General features: G+C 44.6%; 1 protein-coding gene across 1 annotated transcript in view; it reads left to right on the forward strand.

The window, feature by feature from the left end:
- Positions 1-24,120, forward strand: part of Dock8 (dedicator of cytokinesis 8) — a 197,930-nt gene that overhangs the window by 95,534 nt on the left and 78,276 nt on the right. The window contains exons 15-19 of the mRNA XM_051146278.1: positions 18,666-18,783; positions 20,350-20,420; positions 21,542-21,680; positions 22,297-22,398; positions 23,848-23,943. Coding sequence (XP_051002235.1) covers positions 18,666-18,783; positions 20,350-20,420; positions 21,542-21,680; positions 22,297-22,398; positions 23,848-23,943 — 526 coding nt within the window. The remainder of the gene's footprint in view (positions 1-18,665; positions 18,784-20,349; positions 20,421-21,541; positions 21,681-22,296; positions 22,399-23,847; positions 23,944-24,120) is intronic.

A 24,120-nucleotide genomic window follows, 5' to 3' on the forward strand; every position in this document is an offset into this window, starting at 1 on the left:
GTCCAGGAATCGTACTTCAGTGAAGTCCCAGAGCTACCCAGTGTTTTGGCTTATAGCTGATAGGCTAGTGCAAAGAGGAAATAAAAATTCCACCTTACTTAGTTCCAATTAATTTAAGTGGGAGCAACATAGCTAACATATTGGTTGGCAAAAAGTGAGATACCATAGGAGTGAAGGTGAGGTTGCTCTGTTTCCAAGTGGCCTCGTGCCTCTCACCCTTTTGGGGAATTTGAAGGGACCTTTGACAATGCACATCTATCCAAAGCGTTGTTGGTCACGTGCTCTTGTTTGCTTTGAGAGTCTTTTTGCTTCTGAAATGTGGGGGAGAATGCTGTATCGAGCATCTTTTCCCCACCATCCATCAATGGCATCTTACGGGGTTTGCATTTTCATATAAAGTATCCAATCAGGCCTTACTGATCTCATGAAATCACCCTTGTCTCATGATGAGTCCTTCTGCCTTGCTGCCTGTGGTGCTTCCTCTCCTTGTTGCTGAGACCAAACACCTGACAGGAAGCAACTAAAGGGAGGAAGGAAGGAAGGAAGGAAGGAAGGAAGGATCTCTGTGGATTCACAGCACGTTTTAGAGGAAAGGACATGATGGCAGGTGGCCCCATGGGGCATGGGTATACAGCCAGGTGCCTCAGCACCTCTTCATATCATGGCTAAGTGGAAGTAGAGCAAAGGCTAGTTCCCAGTGACCCGTTTCCTCTGGAGATACTCCGCTCACTTAAGATCACAGCCTTCCAAAAGTGATCACAGCACCACTTTCTGGGGCCATGTGTTCAAGCACATGTGCTGATGAGGGAAATTTCACATTCAAACCGCAGCCCTGCTCAGCAACTACTACCATGAGCTCACACACACACACACACACACACACACACACACACACACATACACACACACACGAGAGAGAGAGAGACAGACAGACAGAGAGAGAGAGAGTGTGTGTGACTGACGCGTACCTATACATATCGATGCTGTCCTATTTGTATTCATTTGGGACTCACAGTCTATATTATATACTTTGGGGTTTTTCTTCATACAAAGATGTTTTTCTTTTCTCTTTTGAGTATTACCATGCATTCATATACATTTTAAATTTTATATTTATTTATTTTATTGTATAGATATGAATATTTTGCCTGCATGTATATGCGTATGTGTACATGCCTGGCCCCACAGAAGGGGTTGGAGCTCCAAAACTGTAGTTACAGATAGTTGTGAGCTGCCATGTCAGTGCTAGGAGTCAAACCCCTGTTGTCTGCAAGAACAGCAAGTGATCTAAATTGCTGATCCAGCTCCCAGTCCCAAATCATACATTTTATTAACTTGATGTGTTGTGCTCAGCTGCTCACTTCCTTTGAGTTAGTCATGTCGTCATGAGTTTAACCAGTGGGAACTTCTGAACAACTGTAGTTTAAAAAAATATATATCAGTATAGATTTATATAGAGGCATATTGGTTTTTTCTTGTCACATACTATTCCTTTGTTTAAAGAGGTCGTATTTTATTTATCCAACTCACTATTGGTAAACACTGTGTTTTTCTTTACTTGCCTTTTGTTAAGTATTTGTGAGTTTGTGTGTGTGTGTGTGTGCGCGCGCGCGCGTGTGTGTGTGTCTGTGTGTGTGTGTAGGCCAGAGGTCAACTTTAGGAGCTACCCACCTTGTTTATTCAAACAAGGTCTCTCACTGGGACCTGGGCTCACAAATTATACTAGACTGTCTTCTCAATGCTATTCTACATTCCCAGGGTTGGGATTATAAACAAGTGATGCCATTTTGGGGGTTTTACATGGTAGGGGAGAGGGTGTCAAGGCCAGGTTTTATGCTTGCATAGCAAGCACTTAGCCTACGAGCTATCTCTCTGAGTAAGCTATCTCCCCAACCTGACGTCTCTGGTTTTCCTTTTAAATCAGTTTATTTAGTTTTGTGTGTATGGGTTTCTTGCCTGCATGTATGTCTGTGCACCACATGTATAGACATGTATTTAGTGCTCCTGAAGGCCAGAAGAGGGCGGGTCCCCAGACTAGAGTGACAGGGCGTTGTGAGCTGCCACGTGGGTACTAGGAATTGAACTCTGGAATTGGTCCTCTGGAAGAGCAACCAGTGCTCTTAATTGCTGAGCCCTCTCAGCCCCAGCATTTGTGTTTTTACTAGTCCTGCCAAGTGACAGGTCTTGTCTTGACTCTCTGTGAATGTGTGTTAAAGTTTACTCAAGGATTATGCCTAAAAGTGAAATCACTGGGTCACAGGTGATATTTGTCTTTAATTACATTCATATTGCTGCTTCCTCTCTCCCCCAGCCCCAAAAACCAGAATATCCTCCTAGCAGGGCATGAGAGCTCCCAGATCTCCAGTTTCTCACTTACTCTTTCCTCTGTGCCATGCGAGGAGGTTCAGAGCCCACCTGTCCCCACACACATGCATCTTACAGGTTCACTGCGTGAGGCCTGGAAAGATCAGGTGACTAGTGAACTTAGTAAACACTTACTGTGAGAAATACACTCACCTGGCCACACAGTAAGAAATGGAGCTCTTCCCTCTGGTGTTTGTGAGAACTTCATCCTCATTTTCATAAACACCAAATCTGCCTTAAGTCTGCCCCCGTCTGCATCCTTGGAGAGCTAAGCACACAGAGAGAGTAGTCATTCCATCCCCCACTTCCTGGAGAAAGATGAAGGCACGACTGTGGACTGTTTGTTTCCAGATGCTGGCTGTCTCCAGCTCCGTGGAAACCTTATCCTTTAATTGGAAGAGGAAGCTTGTGGCATGGGGATAAACTTGCACCAAATGAATTCTGTAGCTACCCAGCTGCCCCTCGGTATTTAATCACCCGCAGGAGTCATTTACTGCAGACGTTACCCCATAATCACATCATGGCAGGATTTGGAATGCATCCCTGCACTGAGCCATTCAGAATGAGGGAGTGCTGAGGACAGCGAGTCTAGGCAAGTTACTCTGCACTGAGCATGGCATCCTGAGAGAAACAGGCCTGCAAATGCAGAGCTCGCAGTCTTTGGTTGTGTTATAGAATGGTCAAGGCCACTCCACTAGAACCAGTACTTCACTCTTAGAAGTCATGGAAGGGGGCTGGAGAGATGGCTCAGTGGTTAAGAGCACTGTCTGCTCTTCCAGAGGTCATGAGTTCAATTCCCAGCAACTACATGGTGGCTCACAACCATCTATAATGTGATCTGATGTTCTCCTCTGCCTGCAGATGTCCCTGCAGGCAGAGCACTCTATACATAATAATAAATAAATATATAAATCTTAAAAAAAAAAAGAAGTCATGAAAGGCACTTCTTTCCAGTTTGGTGAAGGAGGGGCCTATTCTTGGCTCTAGGCTACTGTGTCTTAACAGCATGTTTGTGGGAAGAGAGATATAGTAAAATTGGCCCAGAATCATTCTACATGAAAACTTCAAGGAATTTAGAAAGATGTTGTCATAACTTCTTGTGGTGTTAGATATTAGTGTTTCTTCTTTGGTCCTCATTCGCTGAGAGCCTACATCTGATCCACAAGCACAAGGGAAAGAAACATAACTAGGAATGAAATGGGCTTTTGGACCCTCAAAGCCCACTCCCAGTGACACACCTCCTCCAACATGGCCACACCTCCTAATCCTTCCCAAACAGTTCTACCAACTGCAGACCAAGCGTTCAAACATATGAGCTTAGGGGAGACATTTTCATCCAAGTCACCACAAAAATCCAAGGCGATACATGAAAATGGACACAGAAGAGCATATCAATTCAAGGATAAATCCTTTGAAACTTGATCTCATGAGTGTGATATATGGCTTAACTTCTAAATGCTTTATACAGCTGTAACCTACAGAGACTAAATGCATCTAGTGTACCAAACAATGAGTGCTTCCATGGACAAAGCCAGAAGTTTAGGGTCAGATTAGTCACTGTCACCAGACAGCAGTACTGCCTTACTAATGGCAGATGTCAACCCTCAGCCTTGTCTTCCTGCCTTCTCAGGTAACTCCTTTGTTGGCTGTGTCTCTGCAGTGTCTTCTGCCAAGCTCACCGTGTACTACCATTTTAGTTGTGTCCTGTGTGGGCACTGCCCCCAGGTACCTCTACTGTACTCAAGTTGCTATAAGGAAAGGCCCATCATAACAGAACTGCTCAGGCTTCCCAAGCATTGGGCATTCGTAAAATGAACACTTGCTCAGATGGTTGAGATCACCATACTCCTAGAAGTAACTAGGTCTTCCATATCAGAGACCTTGTCTTCTGAAAACACATCCAACCTGCTCAGTACCAGCAGGAAGGATGGATTAGGCCTGTAGTATCAATGTCTATGAAGGGATTGAGCTATACAGGTGTCCTTTGAGACTGACCCAGGCACATAGCTCTGAAAAGTCACCAAGAGAATTATAGTTGTTCCAAAAGTGGGAAACTAAAGTTGACCAAAAAACCCAAACAAAAAAACAACAGCAAAAAACCAGTCCAACTAGCCCAACAGAGAGGTCCCCTGAAAGTCTTCACTTAGCCAGAGATTAGGATAGATACTGGGACTTCCTATTGGGACTCTTGGTGTGAGAGGTAAGGAAGAATGGGGAAATAGAAGGATCTAGTGGGTCCTAGAATCCTACAAGAAGGCCATTAAGGCTGGTGGATCTGGACCCAGGCAGGTCAGCTCAACCAACCAAGGACAATGCATTCAGTAAACCTAGAACCCCTATCCAGATCTAACCAATGGAACACCACATTCTCCACAATTGTGTGCAGGGACTGACTTGGACATGAACTCTGGTGCCCCCTGTTTGACCACTTCCCCTTAGTGGGAAGATCTGGCAACACTCAGAGGAAGAGTAAGCATGCTACCAGGAAGAGACCTGATAGGCCCCTGTGATCCTATAGTAGGGGACAAGGTCCCTTTCTGTCACATACCTAGGGGAGGGGAATAGCATGAAAGAGGGGGAACAGGAAGATACAAGTGAAGGGATAACAATTGAGAGGTAATCTGAATAAATTACTTAAAAAAATTTTTTTAAATTCATATTAAAAAAAACAGTCCAACTCTGAGCTTGTATTTCTGTTTCCATAGCCAATTTTTTTTTTTTAAGACTAGCTGTTTGCCAAAGAATCATCAACTCCTGGCGTATTTTGTCTGATGCCCAACAGCTGGCAATAGAGATGCCGTCTGCCTTGTGGTGGGAGCAGAATACAAACTGTGAGTTGAGGCCCAGCCCCTGCAAGGCCTTCAAGGGCATCTTATCTAGTGGCTGCCATGAGAGTGTGTGCAGAGATCACAGGCACAGAGTTCATAATGAGCTTGTTAACTCTGTGCCGACCTTTTAACTAGTGATTACATTAAAGAAAGCTACATAAAGTGCATTTTCATCTCTCAGCCCAGCCTCCGAAGTCTTGTTTATCTAATTACTGGACTGCTTTGGAGGACTGCGCTTGCCGAGAACAAGCCTGTCAGCCGGAACACAATTTCTTTGATGGATAATTAGCTGTTTCCAGGCCTCCTCCTATTCAACTGTGTGTTCTCAGACCAGAAAGTCTCATCTGGCCTAACGAGGAGGTGCCTCTCACCCCCTTGAGGTCTTAATGGATACCATGAGGCTGGCGGCATAGCAGAGAAGGGAAAGGCTCAGGGAGGCTATATGGCTGATTCCGAGTGATCGCCATGGGCCTAGGGTTTAGTGACTAGGATTCTTAGGAAAGGAATGAACCAAATGTAATGTGGAAGGAATTAGGGCATAGGCGTGCCTTTGAATGGTACTTGATTGTTTTCAAAGTGAATCTTTTCAGTCCTAGGGGGGAGTGTGGGCACACCACAGTGACCAGTCTCACTCTGGAAGGCCCTGCTCAAAGCCCTAGAAGCTGTCCTTTGTTTAAAAGTGGATTTTCCCACTCTCAGTTAGGTTCTCCACTATACCGGGTCATCCGAAGGTCTGTTGTAACTTAGAGTGGCTTGCCCCTTCATCCACTTGATGTGGGAGGCAATCCCAGTGCACACCTAGATTTGTAGTCAGGTGTGTTTACCTCCTGAGCAGGTAGTCTCTAACGCAGCAGCACATCGCACATGAGGACGGTGGTCTTCGTGCTGTGATGCAGCCCACTTGTCTGTGTGCTCACTCCAGCATAATTACCAAGTCATCTTGGTCGTTTTTAAAAAGTTTGGACCTTGTCTCTTTAAATCTCTGTAAAAAGAACACCTTACTTAAATCTCTATCTAAGGTGCCTTCCATTCTTCATGGTTCCATTAATTGTTTGAGTTTTATTTGTTGAGGAATAAATAGCCTCTTTCAGAGGTTGCAAACATTGAAGGTCCTGAAGACGGAGGGAAAATTCTCTCTGCCACTCCTGACTTCCAGCTCTTTGGAAGCAGCTTGTTTATGTATGTGAAATGGTCTGCTCATAAAAGGTCTGTTCCGCAAACTAGCGCTTGCTGTGCCTGCTCAAAACCAAAGAATGGGCTTCTAAGTTTACCAAAAAAAACAATAGTGAACAAAACAGATGAAAAGAGCATATGTGTCATCTGTGGGGGGAGTGTCTTGACTACCTTACCTGATGCGATTGGCTCAGCTATGACATCACGGCACTGCCCTGGATGCAGAGCCCTGGACTGTGTAGGCATAGAGAAAGTGAGCAGAACACTAAACGCACATGCTCTCTCTGCTCTTCATTGCGGTTTGCGGGTGCGACTGCCTGCTTCTAGCTCCCACCTTCACTCGCCTGAGATGGTAGGCTATGACCTGGACTCAGGAGTTAAAAGAAACCCTTTCTCTTCCAAGTTGCTTTTCATAAGGTCATTTTATCACAGCCACAGAAACAAAATTGGGACATGTGAACTCTCAGCTGGACTCTCTCATTTTACGACACACTGTTGACTGTGATTGATTCGTTTTTGTAGAGCGTGCTTAATTGGAATTCAAGCCCCCAAGTATACTGTTGGTTTCCTCTAAAATGTTCTGTTTTTCAGGAGTGCACTATGTGACTAAATGCCCTCTCCCTCTTATGGACTCTCCTGAATGTCCGATAAACAATAAATGAATACATTTTTCTAAAGAAAAAAAAAAGAACATATGTGTCATACCTCGGGCCTATTTTGGACCATTGGAGGAGGCCATTTTCTGGGGCTTCCTCACAGATGTGAACTGCGTGTATGTGCATGTGTCCTATTACACATTAAAGAGCATAATGCTCACACTCTCATGCTCCTACCAAGCACCCTGGTGTGCAGAGCGCGTTTTATGAATATACAAAGCTAACTATCTCTTGCTTTCTCAGAGCTGTACTCAGTCTCATATACATTTTCCTGGCTTTTTAAATTTTGTGCTGATAATCCTTTTGCTTTATAGTTATGTTATAATGGAATATCTTAACATGCACACTTCATGCATGTCTATTTATTGGACAGGTTTTTCCTTTCATCCTTTGAAGAAGTGTTTCAGAACTCTGCCTTAAAAGAGAAAGCTCAGGCATTTGTTTTATTAGGCTTAGCAGGAGGTGACCACACTTTATTAGCTAGCAAACTATCACCTTGTATGAACAAGGGGCAAAATCAAGCCATTTAAAATAGCCAAAGAATGGAAACAAAATGATTCCTGGCTCTAGAATCAACTCAGGCTTAGTTGTAAACCAGGGACACAGAGCCCACATCCTGGCATGGTGCTCCCAATCTCAGCAATCACCCCACCACTGCCACCACCACCACCAAGAATGGAAAAAAATCAGAAGGGAGCCAGTGACATAAGGTTACTTACAGCCCTATGTCTATCTTATTTTAGTCCTAAACTATAGTTTTAGTATACCATTCAGCCACTTGAGGGCACAATTCTCTCACTTCTGGACTCAGACAAGCAGCTACCTTTTCCCTTAGAAAACATAAACTGTTTTGTTACAGAGGACCACACATTTTATCATTCACCTTTTAAATGCAAGACCAAGAAAAAGTGAGAACTACCCCCAGAGCCTCAAGAGATTTGTTACTTTTTGCAAAAGGTTTACACACACACACACACACACACACACACACACACACACACACACACACACACAGACAGAGCCTTCTGGCATTGAGCACTCTTTTTGGAAGGTGGAATGGGAAGGGTGTTAAGGCGTGCATCCCATGATGCACACGGCGAAGTCTCCTTTGGGGCAGTAGCTCACTGTACAAACTTTCACTTCTGCAGACTCTCCCTGGTATAGGGAGTCTGAAGGATTGTGTGGGATGTGCCGGCAAGGCAGTGAGGAGTGGTGTGTGAAGAGGTGTCGTGTGCACAGTGCTTGGCTCTGCAGCTCATGGCTCTGGACAGTCGCCTTGCTTCATGCTCATCTGGGTCTGCCACGCTTTCGAGTTGCTGCTTCCGTGTAATTGTTCTAACTAAAAGTCTTGCTGTTTAATGGTGACAGATGCTATTTTTACCACTGTAGGCCCTATTTATAGAATTCAGCAAGAGGGTCACAAGACACCCTCTTTTCACACAGCTTCAGGTCAAGACTGACTGAGGTAGAAGGTACAGAGAAGTGATTAAGTGGAGACAAATCCAGGCTCGTGGTGAACTCACTGCGATGAGTGCTTTGTCTAGGCTGGAGGGAGCACCCTCAACTCCAGGAAGCCATCTTTCTCTGGTTTCTGTATTTTTGTTACCTTTTGTCACTGATGTTGTTTCCAGACAGGGTCTCACTGGTTTGCTCAGGCTGCCTCCAGAGTTCTGAGCTGAAGTGATCCTCCTGCCTCTGCCTCTCTAGTAAATGGGGTTACAATATGCACTTTTTGTTTTGTTTTAAAACTGGTCTAACGCTGGGCTAATTTTCCTCTGATGGATTAACCTCGAGACTCTTCTCTCATACTCCTTTTGCTGATGTGGGAACAGGAGGGGGATCTTATGCTCTTATGTGTTTTTATCCTCGGTTTTCACCTCCTGTCTACTTTACTGAGGTTCCCAGGGGTCAGCATTCATCCACTGTCTCACTCCAGCAGAGGTATTTAACAGCTCTCCATTAATGGATACCCTGTGGTTTCAGACAACCTGCCCTTGGCCCCTCTCAGCAGGAATTAGGGCGAACAGTGAGATGAGTGAGATGCTGTGTCAGGGTTTTCTGAGGGGAGAGTGGCTGTGGGTGGGAGGGGCAGACAAGCACCACTAAGTGCAAATCCACATAAACAGAACCGCAGTAGGGGGAGCCTGAATTTTGACAGTGTAGTAAGGTAGTATCCTTTTAGCTTTGGTTTTGTTTTATTTTTGGTGTTGGAGATGGAAGTTAAGACCTGCTTCTGCTAAGCATACAATCTACCACTGAGCTGCATACCCAGCCCCAACAAAAGAAACCATGTTAATTGATTAGATGTATCTTTTTAAATTAAAAAAAAAAAAAAGAAAGAAAGAAAAATGCCTACTAGCTTAAAGTATCAGAGAGATTATAAGAATGCAAGAGATGGGCCAGTCCTCCTTTACTTCATGTTTTTGTTTAATCATGGTCAAAGTATGAGTTTAGAGCTTTGCAACTATTCATGGAAATACAAACAGTATGATTTAATAAGGATAAAATCAGAGGACCTCAACTTAATGACCCATTGAGTTCTAAAGGATTTCCACACAGAGGCTAATAATTATGTTTAGTGGTGAGAAAATCCCAAGGCACATTTCTCACCTTTTCTTCAAACTTTAATACTAAGCCTAGGCTGGGGCGTGTGAGGGTGGGGCAGAGCTGGAGAGGCAGCTCAGTGATGAGAGCACTTGCTGTCAAGCGTGAGGACCTAAATTCAGATCCCAGTACCTGCGCAAAAAAGCCAGGGTGGCCATGGATACAACTGTAACCCTAGAGAGGGGGTGGGGAGAGACAGGAGACCTTGTTTCAAAGGAGTATGATGGAAAGTGACAAAGCAGGGTGCCTACATTCTCCTCTGGCCTCAACATATATGAATATACCCCCCTCCCCCCAACACACACACACCACACACAAAAACAAAGTTGCCAACGATTCCTTTTGTGTTACTTGATCTGACCCATTCATGAGATTTCAGGTTTCTGAAGTTCCTGCAATCAGATCACAGGTGGGAGGTAGATGGGCAACCATTGCTGCTGGGGCAGCTCCTCATCCTCCCTCTTCCTATTAGTATACCCTTGTTGTACGATAGTAACCCATTTCACAATGGCGTCCTGTCAGGTGTATCATGTGATATAACTGTGTTCACTCCCCATTGCCTTTTCTTGCTCCTCCACCTCCTTCCTCTCCCATTTAGGAGAGAGAGAGAGAGAGAGAGAGAGAGAGAGAGAGAGAGAGAGAGAGAGAGAGAGAGAGAGAGAGAGAGATCATTACGCAGAGAACATGAAATATTTATGCTTCTGTATCTGGATTACTTAACAGAAAGGTCTCCAATCCCATACCATAAGCTCCATGGTGAGTAGCCAGCTGTCAGCTGGGAGAGTTGTGGCTACTGTGATGGAACAGGCTTCGTGCTTAGCTGTTCTTGCCTGGATTCTGAACATAGACCTTTCTCTTTGCCCCCACATATCAGGGCTCCTTTTCATTTTTTTTGTTTTTCACTAAGTCCTTTACGAATTTGTACTTGACCTAACAAAGCACTTGAAACAGAAATAAGCACTAATAGTGGCATGAGCCATGCTCACAGAATGACAGGGCAGGATACAGCAAGTGCTCTATGTCTGTGCCATTATTTATGAACCTTGTGATGTGAGAGAGTGTCAGAGGTAGCCTGTAGGGCTTATGTCTTAGTTACTGTTCTGTTGCTATGATGAAACACCATGACCCAATAACCAAGGTAACTTTTAAAAGAAAGCATTTAATTGGAGACTTGCTTACAGTTTCAGAGGGTCAGTTCATGGCCATTCTCTCCTGCGTGGAGGCAGGCAGGCATGGGGCTGGAGCAGTAGCTGAGAGCTTTCCGTCCTGACCCACAGGCAGGAGGCAGAGAGAGTGGGCTTGGTTGGGCTTTTGAAATGTCAGAGTTCAACCTTAATGACACACCTCTTCGATCAAGACCATACTTCTTGATCCTTCCTGAACAGTCCACCAACTGGTAACTGAACACAAATAGATGAGCCTCTGGGGCCATTCTTATTCAAGCCACCACAGATTGTATATGGAAAACAAAGGAAGAGAAATCCATCTAAGCCTGGCCAAAGTTGATACACAAATATTTTTTTTAAGGTTTTTGGCACTTTCCTCAAAAAGTGAGCTGTAGATTTGACCTTGAGCTTCCTAGCCTAAATAAGAGGCGGAAAATCACAATCAAATATAGGGCTTATATGTCTGCAGATTAAAAACAAACTAATTGTCTTGGGCCAGTGCTTCTTGAAGTTGAATATGCTGGGCACGGAGCATGTCAGGCTGACTCACAGGTGATGCTGGTGTTGACTGCTTCTTGCTCCTCTCTGGACCCCTGGCAACGTAGAGCACTTGTGTATGTTTACAAAGCATACCTCCACCTAAAAAGTACAGGCACATTAGGTTTGTAGGTTTCCTAAGTAATTCCACAATACTGAGCTCTAACAACAGGGTCTGATGACACCTGTCTGCTAGGCCAATGAGGGTGGGCTACCTAGAACAACATTGTCAAAAAACAAAACCAACATTGAGCACCAAGACTTCAGATTTTAGTTTGTTCTTTATGTATTTAAAACCCTAAATCTGTTGTCTGACATTGAGGGGCAGCACCATACATAGTAAACGTGAAATAATGTCAGCTACTCTTATTTCATCTAAAATAGACTTTCCTGGAACTGAAATGTGCATGGCAAACTGAGATCGCCTCTCAGGCTACTTGCCTTCCTTACACCCTGTTCCTGGATAGCCCCTTTCCTTTGAGTGCTTGCATGAAAGCCATCCGACAACCACAGATGCTGGTGTTAGTAGGCATTTGAGCATCTGCTGGAATCAGTCTTGCCCTCTGGCTGCTGAAGAGGTGAAGGGTACCCACCTTTCTGTTTGCAGCAGAAGCCTCTAGAGGCAGTGGCTCCCTGTAGCAGCTCCTCACATCTAAAGGTGGGCATTTTAAGACACAGCTAAAGACAAAGAAATAACTTTGACTCCCAAAGAGCAGTGCCATCAACTGTTGCTGTTCATGACCAATCCCAGGCTCTTCTCTTCAGTGTGTATCTCTTTGGAAGTGGGTCTGAGGTGAGCCAAAGGCTTATTTTCCATACATGATGCTTAGTGAAAACCCAGAATATAATTTTTTAAAAAAATCTCTGACAGGGCTAAAAATAGGCAAAACTTGAGTACCTGCAAAAGTAGGACTTGGAAAAGACTATGAGAAATGAGGAAAAGTAGGCTTGATTTTGAAATGGAATTGGTGCCAATTTTAGTTTTCTTTGTGTTATTTCAATACATAAGTCTGTAATAAAGTAATGCTATTTAAATGCATTTTTTTAAAAATAGAGACCTTCGGTTACCACAGACCCTGTCAAAACAGCTTTATCCTCCATACAAAGGATTCCTATTTACAGTTTGGCCTGTCCTTTTACAGGTTGCTGAATGATGCAATTCTTACAGTTTTCCCCTACCTAATACTAGTTCATTGCCTGTAAATCACATGAGCCTGATGATCATGTGACTACGATTAATCTTCTCTGATTCAGGCTCTGGATCACAGAGCAAACATGGAGATCTTCCCTCTCAAAAAGAAAGCATTATTGCTCTCTTAGGCTCATTCTGTAAGAGATGCTAATCTGCCAAACATTATTTAGCGTTCTCATCAGTAAGAAATATGGTGGGCCTTAGGAAAAGGATCTTCTCAAAAACATCTCAGAGCCAGGCATGGTGGCGCACGCCTTTAATCCCAGCACTTGGGAGGCAGAGGCAGGTGGATCACTGTGAATTCGAGGCCAGCCTGGTCTACAAAGTGAGTCTAGGATAGCCAAGGCTACACAGAGAAACCCTGTCTCGAAAAACAGAAAGAAAGGAAAGAAAGAAAGAAAGAAATCTCAGGCAAAGTTACTGTACTTTTCTGGGAGTCAGCCTCATGATTGGCAAAAAGGGATATTGAACTAAATTCTTTACAACTTTCCTTCAGCTGTGTGTGTGTAGATAGCACAGGCAGACCACTGAGCAGCTGTGCTAGTGACACCCAAACAAAAGGCCCTTCAGAAGCACTGTGCAAAACAGCTGGGTGTGCTGGGATGTAGGAGCAGGCCTGTGGTGCCCCTCACTGGGGCCTAAGACAAGAGCGCTAACAGCGAACCAGGCTTTCTAGTCCAGTGGGCCACAGCTAGAGTGTTTACATGCCCTTCAGCCAGCTACTTCAAAGCATTATTCAAACTCTGCCTCATTAGTCCTCCAAGCCCAGCATTAAAGGATACTCGGTGCCTATCAATTAATCCAATGATGAAAACCAGAGCATTCCAGGGTTTAAAAGAGTTCTTTCAAAAGTATACTGCCCTGCAGAGGATCAAGATACAAAGTGTTCATCACAGCTCTCTAGTCAATAAGAAGGAAGGAATAATATAAACATACTTTGGTGGACTATTTCCAACTACAGCACATTCATATATAGAATAGTGTTCTGCCATTAAAAATCACAATTATGAAGACTACCTAATGACATTGGAAAATGGTTATAATTGCACAGTATTAGACACTAAAACAGGATGAAGCTGTATATACAATTTGATAAAATAATTGATGTATGAGGGAAATGACTAAAATGGAAATAGGCTGACACTTTCACAGTGGTTTTCCTCATGGGGAAGACCGAATGGTTGTTGTTTACTTCTGAAGAAAAATACTTTAGTATTAAATACTATTCTCTGCATTTCAGCTATTAGCAGTGAAAACCCTGTGCACCTAATACATCTGTAGTCATGTATTAGTTTCATAATCATGTATAGATAGACTGATGCGACTTTAAAGTAACATGAACCTATATTTGAGTATGAGAGGGGGAGGGGAGGGAGTGAGGGAAAGAGAGAGAGAGAGAGAGATGCAATGGAGGGGTAGTTAGATAAGATGCCAGGAGAAGGGGCTGGAAAGATGGCTCAGTGGTTAAGAGCACTGCCTGCTCTTCCAAAGGACCGGGGTTCGATTCCCAGCACCCACATGGCAGCTCACAACTGTCTGTAACGCCAAGATCTGACACCCTCACATCAATGCACATAAGTTAAAATTAAATAAAAAGGCGTGCACCACCACCACCCAGCCTCCTATTTAAAAAAAAAAAAAAAGATGTCAGGAGAAAACTAGAAGGCTATGCCATGTGATCTGAATCCCTCATATTCTGTGGGAACAAGCATTTGCCACTAAGCTATGTCCCTAGCTCTGCATGCTCCATCTGCTGTGATTTTCTTATCTTTTTTATTTTCTTGCTCTGAGAACTTTCCTGTTACTTGGTCTAGGAATCTCATGGGAAATTAAATCTGGAAAAGGAAGTGAAAAAAAAAAAAACTGTGGGAACAGTTGGAGAGAAGGCAGTAGGTAAGGAATATACTAAGCCAAAAAAGAAAAAAAGGTCAATGTGGAAAAAACAATGAGAAATAAAGTAAGAGAACATGTGAAAACAAACCAGGTCATAGGGACTAGAGAATTTGCTCAGAGGTAAGAGTTCTTGTTCCGGACATAGTGGCGCAGGCCTTTAACCCCAGCATTGGGAGGCAGTGGCAGGAAGTCTCTAAATGCAAAGCTAGTCTGGTCTATATAATTCCAGGGCAGGTAGACCGGGGCTATATCCCCCAAACAAACAAAGAATACTTGCTGCTTTTGCGGAGTATTTAGGTTTGGTTCCAGTGCCCACATAATGGCGTACAACCATCTATAACTCATTTCAGGGGATCTGATGCCCTCTTCTGACCTCCAAGAACCATGGCATTCATACAGCGTATATACATAACACAGGCCAAGCAGTCACCTATAAAGAAATCTTTAAAAAATAAGAACCAGATCGAGTAAGACCCACAATAAAAGTTTGGGAAACCATTGTAGGGAGGAACCTGACATAAGCTGCTTATAGTTTTCAAAGCTCCTTCTTGGGAATTTATAAAGAGTAGTTAGTTGTAAGGAGGAGGGCAGAAGCAGGTGTCAATTGAGAAGGAACTGCTGCATTGGAGAGATGCCTCGGTGGTTAAGAGCACTGGATGCTCACGTTCAATTCCCAGGACCCCCATGACAGCTCACAAGCATCTGTAACTCTAATCCCAGGGTACCTAACACCCTCCTATGGCCTCTGCATGCAACAGGCACACATGCAGTACACAGGCGCATGTAGGTTAAATACCCATACACACAACAATAAATAAGTAAATATTTTTTTTAAAGAATGAAAGAAGGAACTTCTGTGCTCCAAATGAGAAAGGAAGGTGGTCTGGAGTGGTGGAGAGGGTGAGGATAGGGCAGGGCGGAGGGTGGAGCGCATGTCTGCCTTGTCAGCTGTGTGGGAGAAACGGTCGTTCTAACAGCCATTATTCATTAAGGTCTTTCTTTTCCTTCCTGTGCTTTTCTCCCCCTCCTTCTTTGGCTGTTTCAAATAGGGTGTCTTGCTGTGTGACCCAGGTTCACCTGGGACTTGCAGCAGCCTCCTGCCCCTCCTCCTGTAGGCTGAGTTTGTACACTCACCAAAACCAATAGGTTGACACATTTATGAGTCCCCTTGAGGCTTTGAAAAGTCTAACCTTCCTGAAACAAAGTCTTTGAAAGTCATACAGGTAGAAGAAGCAAAGGCAACTCCAATCTCTGCCCTCTGGCTCCAGCATTAACCCTTTTCAGGAAATACTATCCCTTCTGCTCAGTAAATATTAACCCTCTAATTGAAGAGTTTGCAGTGCAGAGGAACAGGAATGAGCAGTGGGCAGAGGTGTAAATACTCCCTAGACAGACATGTTTATGCACTCTTACCCATGTATGCATGTACACACACACACACACACACACACACACACACACACACACACACCTCGTAGCTCTAACGCACTCTGTCTTCAGTACATTGCTGTATCAGTATCCATTCTTGGTGGCACCTCTATCTCAGCTGTGTCAGATTTACTCTCACTGACAAATGAGATTGGCAGGTACCACTGAGACAGCAGGGGGTAGAAAGACACCGTGTGTATTAGATCTTCTGCCTCTCAGTGGCTGATTCACCTCACCTCACAAGACTGATTGCCTCATCTTAAAAAGCATTGGCTTGCACTCAGTACGTCCAACCTGAATAACCCCAGACTCTATGCCAATTCCTACCTACCTACCACATTCCTAGGTAGGCTGTCTACACATCAATATTTGAAGCTCATTGACTATTCTTCCATTGAATAAAGTTCAAATTATTGCCTTGAATTCCATTTCACTTAAATATGAGTATTCAGTGCAGACAAGAATACAAGCCAACAAGAGGACAGGAGAGAAGACATCTTAAAACAAAGGGCAAAAATCTGTGTGTGTGGGGGGGGGGTGCCAGCTGCCAGTGAGTCAAGGTAGTGATGCTATTGTGGGAAGCTGGAGTGGCCTAGAAGGGCTGCTGTAACTCTACCAGCTCCTAGACTCTCATCCTGTCTTCGGTGAGCCCCCAGTTTAGAGAGACAACAAAGCCTAGGAATGCTATGTATTTGCCCCTATGATCTTTGAACTTTACACACAAAGCAGCAACTCCTGTGTTCTTGGGAGTCCCCAATACTGACTTTTCTCCGGAGTTACCTGAAAGCATTCCATACTACAAGATGTTTGAATAGAAAATCCTTGGGTTTTCTTTTGTTTTGTTATTTTGTGGTTCAGTTGTTGAGGTTGTTGTTGAGGCAGAGCTGTGTTGTGCATCCCTGGCTGGTCTGGATTTCCTTGTGTAGATCAGCTGGTCTCAAGCTTCAGATGGTCCTCTTGCCTGTGCCTCTTGAGCTCTGGGCACTCCTACACCTGGCCCAGGAGAACCCTTGTCCTGAAACTTCTTCCTGGATATGACATGCTCTTCTGTAACCACATATGTTTATTTTGGTGCTTCTCCAAGTGATCTCTACTAAGAAATATACTAAGAAAGGACCAACAAAGAAATGAATTCTGAGGTCTAAATATTTACGGAAAGGAGTAGAGTTCAGTGTCTTCCAAGGTAGTTTCTCAACCTGTGGGTCGCGATCCCTTTGGGGAAGTTGAATGACCTTTTTGCAGGGGTCACCTAAGGCCATAGAAAACACAGATGTTTACATCACTGTTCATAACAGTAGCAATATTGCAGTTAGGAAGTAGCAATGAAAATAATTTTGTGGTTGGGGGGGGGTCACCACACATGAACTGTATTAAAGGGCCACAGTGTTAGGAAAGTTGAGAACCACTAATGTAGGCATTCAGAGTGCACGTTAGCCTGTGTATCTCAGCTTGCCCCTCGCTTCCCCAGCAGTGTTTGGCTAGCCCACCACCTTCTTCGATTACCTGTTCACACTATATTCTACTGGGATCAGAATGTGTAGAACAGACTGGGGAATACAAGCTTAGGAGGCAGCTTCCAAGCACCTCAAAGCTAATGGACTCAGCCTTAATACAGAAAGCTAAATGAGCTTTGATGATAGTCTGTGAAAGGTGTATGTTTTCATTATTGATTGGCTGCCAATGAAATACATTATACAACAAAACTTTCTAATTTATTCTAAAATGGGAGTTGGGGTAGGGATGGGGATAGGCCTAGTTCCCAAATCTGGCCTATCTACTTAACTTAGAAGATTGCCACATTTCAAAACACCAAGAAACCCAACCCCACCCTATTTCCAGACTGGACAGGGACTCTGAACATGAACTTTACATTGAATGTAGACACAATCGGCAACGTTAATAATTTAATATAAGTGTATGTATTGAGAATGAGAAATGTACCAAATCTTTAAAGAAAATTATTTATTTACTCAGATAGTCAGTTTGTGTGTGTGTGTATGTACACACATGTTGGTGAGAATATACACTCAACTGAGACGAAGATGAGAATGATGCCAGGTATCCCCCAACCCTCTCCATCTCTTCCACTGAGGCAAGGTCTATCCCTGAAGCCAGAGCTCAGGTCTCTGCTGAGCTGGAAGCCAGCAAGCTCCAGAGAGCCTCCTTTCTCTGCCTCACCCTCAGGCATGGGGCTACAAGCGTTCTCCAAATGCCTGGCTTGTTACCTGGCTACTGGGGTCCAAACTCTTAACCACTGATCCATTTCTACATACACACGCACGCATGCATGCACATGTGAAAATGTTAGCAGAGCCTATCTGACAGCGTTGGTTGTCATCTCATAATAACATAAAGGATCATCACAGTGGCAGGGATGTATGTTGCAGAACCATACTCCCAGCAGAAGACACCTTGGAAAATAACAAAGCTGCATCACCCCCCAAGCGACTCCTCGCTCCATCAGTCACTTCCAGCTGGAGATACTTTATGACATCCAGCACTGCCTCCTTTTAGTGTGACCCAGTCCCATCGCTTTCTTGAATCATTGTCTTCTGTGTCTGCTAATGTACTCGTCACAGCCACCGTTACAGCCCTCTGTCCACACAGTCCCCTGTTCATAGAGCAGCGCCTAAACTTGAGCTCTGAGGTATGGCTGGTGAGCTGCACCGTCACGCGCCCCAGTGGGCCCTGGCCGTGCTGTACCATGTGAGTGGGCATCTCATGGATCTGCCACCACCTCAGAAAGCAACCTCTGGACTTAAACAGAAGCAGAAGTGGACTCTAGACCTTGATTATTGATTATCTGCTTCTCTCTCTTTTCCAGAAACCTTCTGTACGTTTATCCACAGAGACTGAACTTTGCTAACAAGCTAGCCTCTGCCCGGAACATTACAATAAAGATCCAGTTCATGTGTGGAGAAGACCCCAGCAACGCTATGCCGGTAAGGGGAGGGGTAGCGTTTGCCTTCAGTCGGTGGGCTGTGCTCCCAGGTCACAGGGATGAAATCTAGAGTTCCTCGATGTAGAGAGTATGTCCACCACACACCCAGGGTCTCTTCACGATGCTAGACAAGTGCTTTGCCAGTGAGGCACATCCTGCCCACTGTACAGAGTATTCTGTCCCAGCCAAGCCTGCTCAACACATGCAGGGACCTCTCTAGCTAGTCCTTAAGTCTCTTGCCCACATTATGCCATTGTGAGTCATGACATCTTGGAGCTGACGATCATTTTAAAGGACTGAAAAACACTGTAGGGTCTCTCCACATTGCCCATGGAGCCATGCCATGCTAACGCTCTGCAAAGTCAGAGGGTTACTTGCGGCTCACTGTTTGGCTGAATTTCTTCCACACATGCGCTTAGGTGATGGGAGGCCATTTAGAACAAATCTGAAGAGAAGGCTATTGATAATATAACACACACCTGCTCAACACCCTTCAGGAATGGATTTTTATCCTGAGGCAAAATGTAAACTAACAATACAGACTAAAATAGTATTAGCCAAGAAGCCCTAATGCAAGAATTTGCTAGTAAATGGCATGGTTGGTTAGTTATTACTATTGCCCAAGTCCTGGGATTCAGCTAATATTCACCCGGGATTGTGGCTACTGATAGAACACTTGTTTAGCATGTGCAGGATTTGATCCCCTGCAATACATGGAGGGGTCGAGGAGGGGCAGACACGCCTAAGCACAAAGTGGAGGAGGAGAGGTTTTGGTTTTTCCCCTCATACCCTTTTCTGGCGGAAGTAATTTCTTCCTAGTACTTCCTTTCCCTATATATCTACTTTCTAAAAAGTGATCCCTCTCTCCCACCTATTCTCTGATGCAAGGTACCCTCTTGCAACCATGGCGGAAAGGTAAAAGAGGGAGGATGCTTGGGAGGAAAGGAAGGTCTGGAGGACTCTCCTAGCCCTCTCTGCCCTAGCCCTGCCAGGTCACCACTCAGGCTTCCACGTGTGTATGTGCACATCCTGTGTGTGGCCAACGCACTCAGCCAAGGGACAGTGATGATAAGTTTCACTCACCAAGCCCTGGCCTTGGTCTGTGGGTCGCCGCATCTAGAGGAAAGGGCTCTTTCCTTCGTCCAGAAGCAAGTTCACTAATTAAGCCATGCGCCACTGGGGCTGCAGCAGACTCCATGAGAAATCCGCACACAAGTGGCCAGGGCAGTGAAGACTACAAACCTGTAGGGGCAAGTCCATGTCCTTGGAGGGGAGAGGATCCTAGTGTCTCACTAGGGACAAATGAATGTGACATTGCCATGTGTGTCCATGCACTGAGGCAGGAAAGACACCACATCGGGCTTTTTAATCTCACAAGCCTGTGTCCTCGGTCACTAGTTTGTCCCTTGAAGGCTCAGTTTACTTGTTGCACCACTTCTGGTTTGTGTAGTTGGGCCTTAACTTATAAAAGCAGTGTGAGAACAGAGTATCCTGTTGATGGGATGGCAGAAGACTTGGTGGAGTCAAAAATCCCTCTTAACCTGGTTCCTTCCACATTGACAAACAGGTCATCTTTGGAAAGTCCAGTGGGCCTGAATTTCTGCAGGAAGTGTACACAGCGATTACATACCATAATAAGTGAGTATATTTCAGAGTCCTCAACATGTGTTCTGCAACCATTTCAATATCTCCTAGGTTTGGGGTTTTGTTTTTTTTTTGTTTGTTTGTTTGTTTGTTGTTGTTGTTGTTTTGTTTTTCTCTTTTTCAAGACAGGGTTTCTCTGAGTAACCCTGGCTGTCCTTGAACTCACAAAGAGCCACCTATGTCGGTCTTATGAGTGCTGGAATTAAATGCACCCCCACTGCTGGCTAGGTTTTTGGTTTTGAACTCCATGAGTGTGTTCCCCAACAGTATCTGCAGCATAGAGACTGAGGGGCAGAGGAGTTTATGCCCGTTCTATAATTCTGTGCTGGCAGTGTACAATTTTTGTAAATAACTAAGGCTTTGAGGACAAAATATCTTCAAGAATCTAATATGATCTTGAGTATTTAAAAAATGATGAGAGATTCATATAGTGTTAAATAAAGAAGAGTATTTTCTCACTTGGTCTGAGATCCAAAGAGAGCCAAAAACATCCTGTCATCTGCCCCCTTACCTACTTTAAACCAACCAAAGGAGAAATGGTATATTCAATGACGTCAGTAAAGCGAGTCATGGGACTGTCTAACCTCAGTCACACTTCACAGGTAGAGGAAGGACATCTCTGTGATGGCAGGTAGGGTTTTACCCTGGCCTGATAACCAGATTCTTTTAGGGGCCTCATGTGAACACTGTCATATGTTCATGTATCATGGCTTATCATGGGGACTAAGTGTTGTGTAGCCTTAGCACAGTCCCTTAATGAGGACATCCACATGCCAGGCCTGTTCATGGGGCTGAGATGGGAAAAGAGGTCATAACGGTGCTTTGAACCTCATCATCTTTTCAAACTAAGTTCTATTTTTCCATCGTGTTTGGGGAAAGTCCTTTCAATCTAACAAAGCCTTCCAACTGCAACCGTTTTTATGTAGGTGGAGCGTTTCTCACAGTGTCTGCTTGGCCTCAAGGCCAAGGAGCAGCTGAGGAGCAGGATAGCGTGAGATGAAAACCCCATGGCATGCAGGCACTGGGGAGCAAAGGCTCAGGGGATGCTCTGCCGTGTACCCAGGGAGCCACCCTTTTGCTGAAAGTGACTTGTAGACAATGTATGTTTGATACAGGTCTCCTGACTTTTATGAAGAAGTGAAAATTAAGCTGCCCGCCAAGCTCACAGTGAACCACCACCTCCTCTTCACCTTCTATCACATCAGCTGTCAGCAGAAGCAAGGCGCCGCGGGAGAAAGCCTTCTGGGGTATTCGGTGAGTTGCTTTCAACTTGCCACCTTCTCTGCGGTAGCTGGTGAGTGAGCAGAGGTCCCTGCAGGGAGTGTCTACAGTCTGCTCACTTGCTTTTCCCCCTGTCAGGAGCTGCAAAACGTGCTGGGCCACATTATAGCAGAGAGTAGAAATGGCTTTCCTTAGAGAATGACAGCTTCCTCAAATGGAGAGCTGGTGGGCAGTAAATCTTTAAAGAATATTCATTTATCTAAGAAAAACGCACTGCAATATCTGTTATTTCCAAATTTAATGTAAGTGCTTCGTGTGTAGAATTAGCTCTGCAGGGGAGAGAAGTTATTTCTTTAAAGAACGTGAAAGGTAAAATGAGCATTGATATTCAGACAGGAGCCAATACTGCCCATAAAGAAAAAAATGCTGCTACTTTGGCTCAAAAAGCAGCAAATCATTGACATCACGGGAACTCTCAGGGAATTTACAATGCAAAGAACCAGACTGAAACTGCTGCCAGAAGGAGACCTGGTCAATATCTAATCATTGTTTAGCTGAGGCTGATGGCTGCGAAACTAGATAAATCGCCAGGGTTGTGTACAGCCGTAAAAAAAAAAACCCACTTCGCTCTTGACATCATCTGTTTCAGTGGCTGCCAATTCTCCTAAACGAGCGTCTTCAAACCGGGTCCTACTGTCTACCAGTTGCCTTGGAAAAACTGCCACCCAACTACTCCATACATTCTGCTGAGGTAACCAGCGCTGTCTGGCAGCTGCTTCCTGTCCAGCTGTGGTCTGGGATCCCTTTCCCACACCCACTTCCCACTCCCCAGGATGTGTCTGAGCTCTGAGGTTACTTGCTGGCTTCTCCCGGGTTGCCATCTCCACACACCCTGTGTTTTCTGAGGGCACATTGTTCTCACAGGATGGGAGGACTGACTGGCAGTGAAAGAAGCTTTACTTGTTTAGATGCCACCACATCAGAATGTTCCGTAGGTGCAGCGTGCACCTGAGGCGATGGTGCTACACCGAGTAGTCTGTCCTGCGCAGTGTTCCATAGATGAGGAGATAGGTTGCGCCCACTTGTAATAGATACTGTTCCTATCGGGAATCCTTCCAGAATGTTTCTGGGCCTGAATCAGCAGTTCCTCTTGTGGGCCAGTGGTCACAGCCTGGTAGATGGACTGTAGAGATGCCAGTGCCAGAGCCTCTGACCTTCCTGTCCCAGCCGTTCCTCTTGATTTTGCGGTCTGTAGCAATACTCCAGTCTAAAGATAGTCCCATGACTCTCAGCCCACTATCACATTTCTCTACCATTTTAGTAGAGGTCTGCATCAATGAGTATTATTTTTAAGCAAATCATCTTACTTGTAAATATTTTATCATCTATCTTGAAAAAATAGGACTCTTTTTTTAGCTATCAAAATACCACAAGTAGACCTTAAAATTTAACACAATCCTGAATATCACCCTTTATCCATTCAGTGACCACCTTTCCTGTTCCCCACCAGGGTCAAGTAGAGCTCTGTAAGCTTTGGGATCCAGTTTGTGTGCCTTTCAGAGAGTTTCCATGGGGCCCCATCTCCTGCCTCCTCCTTTGTCCTATCCTCGCAAGCATAGCATGCTTGTCATTATGATGAAAGAGCCACAAAACCCAGGCTGGGCCCTCTTTGCTCCAGCACTGTCTGATCTCTAGAGAAACGTAATACCAATGGGAGCTTGAGACAAGGTCTCTCTAAGGCCTAAGGAAGTAGGTGTTGATGGGAAATGAAACAGAAGAAACACAGTGGACAAGCAGGAGCTAGAAACACTTTGCTAACGGGGAAGTCATTTCTGGCTTTCAAATCCCGCGAATTTCCAACCTCTCTCTTGACATCCCTGATTCATGGGAAGATCCCCTGATCATTCTCCTAGTATCAGAGGTCATCAGTGCTGAATACGAGGTTAAATATAGATTACCAGCTAATTCTCCTAGCACTTGAGCGAATGCTAAGGCCCAGGCAGTGTGATTGACTCATCAGTGTGAAAATAACTAGTTTGGTGCAGACCTGAGCTTGATCCAAAGGCCTCTGACTCCCAAGTCCAGCTACGGAAGTTCTCTGTTTATTTGATATGCCAGACAAGTTGCTTGTACTGTTTGTTAACAATCGGAAGAGGGAAGTACATTGCTAATCTTTTTTCTTTCTCTGTCTCTAATACAGAAAGTCCCTTTACAGAACCCTCCCATTAAGTGGGCTGAGGGCCATAAGGGGGTATTTAATATTGAAGTGCAAGCTGTTTCTTCAGTTCACACCCAGGTAAGGAGTGTCAAGGCCTGCCCCTCTCTGGGCTATCCATCTGCTTAGCCCCTTTTCTTTGAAGTGTGATACCTAGTACACCAACTCTGCCTACAGCATGAGTTGGAGCCTAATTAACTTTTTTTTTTCTGATTAACAGTTATTTAAAAGGCCCTATTTTGTATACCACACTCTACA

This window comes from Acomys russatus, chromosome 5 (assembly GCF_903995435.1).
Source record: "Acomys russatus chromosome 5, mAcoRus1.1, whole genome shotgun sequence".
NCBI lineage: Eukaryota > Metazoa > Chordata > Mammalia > Rodentia > Muridae > Acomys > Acomys russatus.